This window comes from Paramacrobiotus metropolitanus, unplaced genomic scaffold, assembly GCF_019649055.1.
Source record: "Paramacrobiotus metropolitanus isolate TYO unplaced genomic scaffold, Prichtersi_v1.0 Parri_scaffold0000043, whole genome shotgun sequence".
In the NCBI taxonomy this organism is placed as follows: Eukaryota; Metazoa; Tardigrada; class Eutardigrada; order Parachela; family Macrobiotidae; genus Paramacrobiotus; species Paramacrobiotus metropolitanus.
In genome coordinates, this window is record NW_026570263.1 from 500,341 (window position 1) to 505,955 (window position 5,615).

The window sequence follows — 5,615 nt, forward strand, 5'->3', positions numbered from 1 at the left end:
AATTAACTTTTGAGCCAGAAAAGTCAAAAGAAAAGTCGCAATCAGTCATGTTTCCAAAATATTCAAAATATTCCAAAAAGTGCGAATTTCTAAGTTATTTCAGTATGTAACATAAAACGAAGTGCAGTTGTTATCATGGACAGACTCACCTACCGTTCGTGATAAATGACCTTTTTCATCGTGGTGTTCGGGAGAAGGGTGGAGGCTCACGCAACAAGTCAATGGGGTATGTTTTCTGGTTTGGATTATTTTCCAGATTTATTTATTTATTTTGCTTTCGAATTTAGCATGTTTGTGCGCTCTTTCTAACCGTTACAATTTTTATGACGTGAATATGTGTGTTCCAGCTTGATTTCGACGCGGTACGTTTTGCATTATAAGTAGGAAGATGTCGCACAATGATTTATCCTGTGTAATTGCGACGATCATAAGGATGCAAGCGAATCAATACAAGAAACTATTAAACCACAAACTAGAAACTTTAGGGCGTATGCATATTGTGCCGTTGCATAAGTAAGTGGTACTAATCAGTAAAACTGCCGAGAAGCAACTAGTAATATGATTAAATTTGCAATATTTGATCACATGATTGAATAACTCTTGTGGAAGGCGGTTGTGCTTTGCGGCTAGAAGCGCAGCGCAGCGTTGCGGGCCAGTCCATTGGCTAAGGGGGGCGGGATGACGGTGGTCGTTGGGCATACCGTAAATGACTTGGAAGCCCGTGACAGCGAAGGGATGCGGGTACGCGCACAAGGAAATCTGCATGATGCAGAACAGCGGAGGAGCGCTGGTTTCCAGGTCCAGGTTCGCCAGATCCTGCTTGTTGCCGAATTCCTCGCTTTCCGTCCCGACGGCTTTCTTGAATCGCACGGAAACGATGGTATCGAATACCTTGCTAAATCGCCAGTGCACAGAGGACAAACACTGGTTGGTTCGCGGGTTGAAGGAGAGCGTGTGCGGAGTGCCACCGTTTTCTTTCCCGGCGAATGTATCAGCCCCTGCACACAGAGAAAGTTGCTCTGCTATACTGAAAACTGAGGTCGGTATGCGCAGTTATATGTACTGTATGTATATGTACTGTTATATGTACTTATTAATTAATAGTTAATTACAGTACATCGAGTATTACATAAGTAACAAGAACAAAAATCCCTGACATCATTGCCGTTCAGCTAATTTAAAGGCAAAATACACATCTTCCTTCTCAACCACGTTATATGTTATATGTACCATTTTCGTAAGTGATCTGCATGCCGTCGATCCAGTTGTGGCTGCGTACCAGCACGCTGGTTATGTGCTTCTTGCCCCAGTCGGCCATCGCCGGCTGGCACTTGATCATCTCCGTTCCGGTAGTGGGGATGACATACGTTGGCGGCTGGATAATCCCGGAATGCAATAAGGGGAAATCCCCGGCAAACGGCCCGAGGTCTTCGTAGCCCTTGACGAAGTTGTGCAGGATGAAGGCTTTGGAAATGACGGTCATCATGGCCAGCTGCTGCCGGTGGACGTACGCCCGACGAATCGTTTCGCCTAGTGTATGGTAGTCGCTACTTTTGCCTGAGCACATTACACAGTTTTTCTCCGTTAGCAAGGTGTTGGTTAATTTGTCCCGGACGGTCATATGGTCCTCCGGTCTGAAGAACGGAGGCAGGAGCATCGGCCCCCAACTACGCCATTCTTCCAGCTCCACCTGCCTCCACCTGTTGAGCATAATCAGTTACTGTACAATTAATTACTGTATAATCAGTAGAGATCTTTTCCTTGTATAATTCATATTTCTACAAATTACATTATAAAATAAAGTTTCACTAATTTTGAGAAAAAGTTAAGGGCTGTAGTACCTAAAGTACGTACAGATATGTGGATAATTAAAACGTTTGATGGATACACTTCACAGCACCGAACAGGCATTTACTTAATTAAGTACTTATATTTTATTTGTCAAAGAGTCTGACTGCGCTTCCCTTTTTCTTTATCGGGTGGCTTATAACGCAAAGAGTACAGTTATGCGTACAAAAATTACTATTTATTTATTTGTACAATTACAAAAATCTAATTGTGTTTACAACTCCAAAATAAAATCTTATTGTACTTAAAATTCTAAAAATCATTAACTACAGTAAGCAACGCCAACGCCGTATAATATTACTGTTTATTTGCTTTAACACAAGATAGCCACTCCCGATCTACGATGAAGCAAGCGCAGGCTTACTACGCAATCATTAGACGTTTAAACATCGAAAAAACAATGATACTCTTCATCTTCCAAAAATTAACTTCTTTATCATCGAAAAAACAATCGCTCTTTAAGGTGTGAAGAACTTAACATAACCGTGGCATTTTCTTTCATTACGGTTAAACTAAATGCGACGCCATTCAATTGTAATTATGTACTAACACTACGATGGACTGTAACTATATATATAGTTTTCGGAAATGCTTCGTAAATTTTCACAGCCATGATAATTTTCTTATTGTCGGCACTGCGCTGATCTACTGTGCTTGTAACATTGTTCAGTAGTATCGTACGCTTGCGAGTCTTGCACTCTTACATTGCAAACTAGCAGTCTGTCACTACTCCGCTCAGTTACCTCCAGTCCATCCAGTTGGAGAAAGCTGTAGACAAGAACGTCCAGTATCGGGCCAGCCAGTTCTCCATTTCTTGGTACCACTGCTCCTTGGCGACCTGACCGGGAAACAGCTGCTCGCCGAACATGTAGCGTTCGCGCAGGGCGGCCATGTGAACATACGCCAGATTGACGGCATACACGAAGGTCTGGTTCTTATTGGGACTGTTGTCCAAGTAGGAATAGATGTCCAGGCACCGACCCAGGATCCCCACCAGCCAGTCACCCTTCTCCGGCAGATTAACGCAGCTCCGGTAGCTGTCCATCCGCAGTCGCAGTCCGTCCAGGTCAGCGATACGTGTAAACTCTTCAAACTTCTCAATCTTGCTGTCGATGAGGCTGTCCACTTGCTGACGCACTTGCAGCCAGACATTCGGCTTATTTTTCGGCCAGAAATAGGAGACGATGGCGCCCATGAGGAGACCAACCTCCGGAACGCCGCCCGCCTTGCTCAGGCCGCTGATTCCCTGTAACAAGATGGAGCGCATGGTGTCTTCCCAGTCGATTGTCATGCGGGCGGAGCGCGGATGCATTTGAGCGGAACTGTTAAAAATCGCCGACCTTCGCGGTCCGCCAGAATACCGCGAAGAAACCGATGGCTGGTGGACGCCGGATGTCGCTGGCATCCTGTCGCGCCCTTCCCGAAAGGTCACGTTGCGCGCATACACGGCTGGATGACGCGATTGCAAACCGGTATCGGCACTGGCATGTACAGCATTAACTAGCATCAACGCTCCGAACGTCAGATAACCGATGATGGCTCCCCCATAAATCCGTGCCATGCTTCTTTGCTATTCCCAAGTTTCTACAATAACAATGCCAAAAAATACCACATCACAAGATTTACAGCAAAGGTCACAGATATTACATGTCAAAATTAACCGCAAATTTCAAGATTTATCACCTATGTACTTCAATAAAGCAGTCACTGGAAACCGTAATTTACAGACAAACAGTTTTCCAGTTTCCAGACAAAGAGTTTTCTAAAATAATTTGGCTTTTGTTACTAAAAACTCCATGAATGTCGGAGCATAAACTGTACGGAACACCAACAGAATTTCAAAAAAATTAATAGAATAAAAATCTGGATCGGGCCGGTGACGTATCGCAAACTTAAAAAAATATGTACAGTATTTTATAAACATGTACTACGTAGTATACGAACACTCACAGGGCCGAACGTACTACCGTAGTATACGAGCACTTACGGGCCCGATCGATGTAATTATGAGAAAATTCAAGGTACTGGCACTATGAAGTGTGTGCCATGACAGGCGGCAAAAAAAATACGGAAGCAACAAATGCAGCACCTCGGCAACAGATAAGTAAAATACACGTCCACGTCAACAAAATTAATGTTAGCAAACATGCCACACGCGTTCTTAATTCACCAACAAGGTTCCTTTGGACACAAAGTACACGTGCAGAGTACATTAACCCGCATTATAATTAAGGTATGAATGTTTCTTATCTGATGACTTCAGTGTGGGACGAAAAAGTAGATGTTCCAACACGTTCACGTACTGTAGAACAAGTTCTTCTCTGTTCAAACCCAGTGCCGGCGCTTTGTGCGCACTGGATGTTTTCCTGATGCACACTATTTCGTCGAGTTTATTAGTGGCCACTGGCCAGCTTTAGCTTAACTTCATACGTAAATTTGCCGGGCTCATTGTTCTGTACCGTTTTGATCGTAAGATAGTGGCATTAACGGCTACCGACCGAGAGCATTCGTTTTGATACAGTAGTTCACTTTTGAAAGTTTTGCGGCATCCTGCCGCACGTTCTCCGTGCCGGTATGTACACCAACATGTGCCCGTGGATATGCCTTATGCAGCTACGTGGTACACGTACTGTTCCGGTTCATACAAGTCACTGAAAACGGTTGCCCAAAACCGGCAACTTCTGGGCTTAGCGTTTACTAAATCATAGATTCTACAGATAACAAATAAGCGCTTTCTAACGCATTTTTATAATATTAATACAGAAGGATTTACAATTACTGTAATTATCTAGAACTACAACCTGACGACAGTTAGTATTGTATACCCACCGTATTAATTTTGGTATATCTATAGATATATAGCTATGTTTTACGTGTTGTACGTATTGTACACTCCACCGGAAGTAAGGAAGCGTCTTTCTCTTCGAGACTGCATTACGCGCGTATTAGCGGCACGATTCGACAGGATGTTTAGTAATGCTCACGTAAGCGTCAAGTACACCAACAGGCAGTTCTGTTAACTGCAAAATTGATAACTTTAAGGCTTTTACCTTTATCAGCCAACAATCGCGCATCGGCTCTATCGTTTATGAATTCCTTGAAAAAGCAGAAAAAAGACGAGCGCAGAGTACAAACAGTAGTGAGTCGGCGATGTCCGCCGTAAACCGTAAAACGGGCACCGCTTTTAATCAAAAGTACAGAGTTAGACAGAGCGTGTGTCTAACGAATTTCTGTCTGCTCCCTTGATTAAATGCGGTTTACGGCGCCCGGTTGCTTCCCCAGGCGGACATCGCCGACTCACTAGTATGGCATGTACGCCGAGAACGACGAATTCAACCTTTCTTTTATTAATTAACGGACCGAAGTCCGGGGTCCCCCGCTAGCTTTAGGACGCCTTCGGTTGCTTATGGCCGCTCGCGCGTCATCAAACGGCCACCGTAATAAACGTTTAGGTTTCTTAGGTAATTCGGATGAAAGCGCAGCAGGGTTCCGAATTATTCGCTGTCGCTCTGCAACAGCATAGTGTCACAGCATATTTTCTGCCAAGATCACAGAAGTTAGGATGCGTGCCATTTTATCACATAAGATCTGCAGTTCAAACAAAAATCTAACCCGAAATTATTTTGAGTACATTACTGTAAACATTATCAAGTCGACAACGATAGAAGAAACGCAACCCAGCAGCCCATTTTGTTCCCTTTTCCGGAGTTATTTCCATTTCCCGTACCGCAGAATTCTTGCTGGTCAGCGGTCTGGCTCAGTTGTGC

At 44.0% G+C, this 5,615-nt stretch overlaps 1 protein-coding gene across 2 annotated transcripts; it reads right to left on the reverse strand.

Annotated features, from left to right (window-relative positions):
- Positions 1 to 428: 428 nt before the first annotated feature.
- Positions 429 to 5,305, reverse strand: LOC129591028 (uncharacterized). 2 transcript variants are annotated; one of them, XM_055486515.1, is made up of 5 exons: positions 5,186 to 5,305; positions 4,899 to 4,944; positions 2,592 to 3,432; positions 1,231 to 1,700; positions 429 to 998 (listed from the first exon to the last, which is right to left on the reverse strand). In XM_055486515.1, the coding sequence occupies exons 3-5, from the start codon at positions 3,407 to 3,409 to the stop codon at positions 445 to 447; spliced, it is 1,842 nt and encodes a 613-aa protein (XP_055342490.1). In that variant the 5' UTR covers positions 3,410 to 3,432; positions 4,899 to 4,944; positions 5,186 to 5,305; the 3' UTR covers positions 429 to 444. The 2 variants fall into 2 exon arrangements, with proteins under 2 accessions (XP_055342490.1, XP_055342489.1); XM_055486514.1 differs by lacking the exons at positions 4,899 to 4,944; positions 5,186 to 5,305 and adding an exon at positions 3,836 to 3,959.
- Between the last annotated feature and the right edge of the window lie 310 nt (positions 5,306 to 5,615).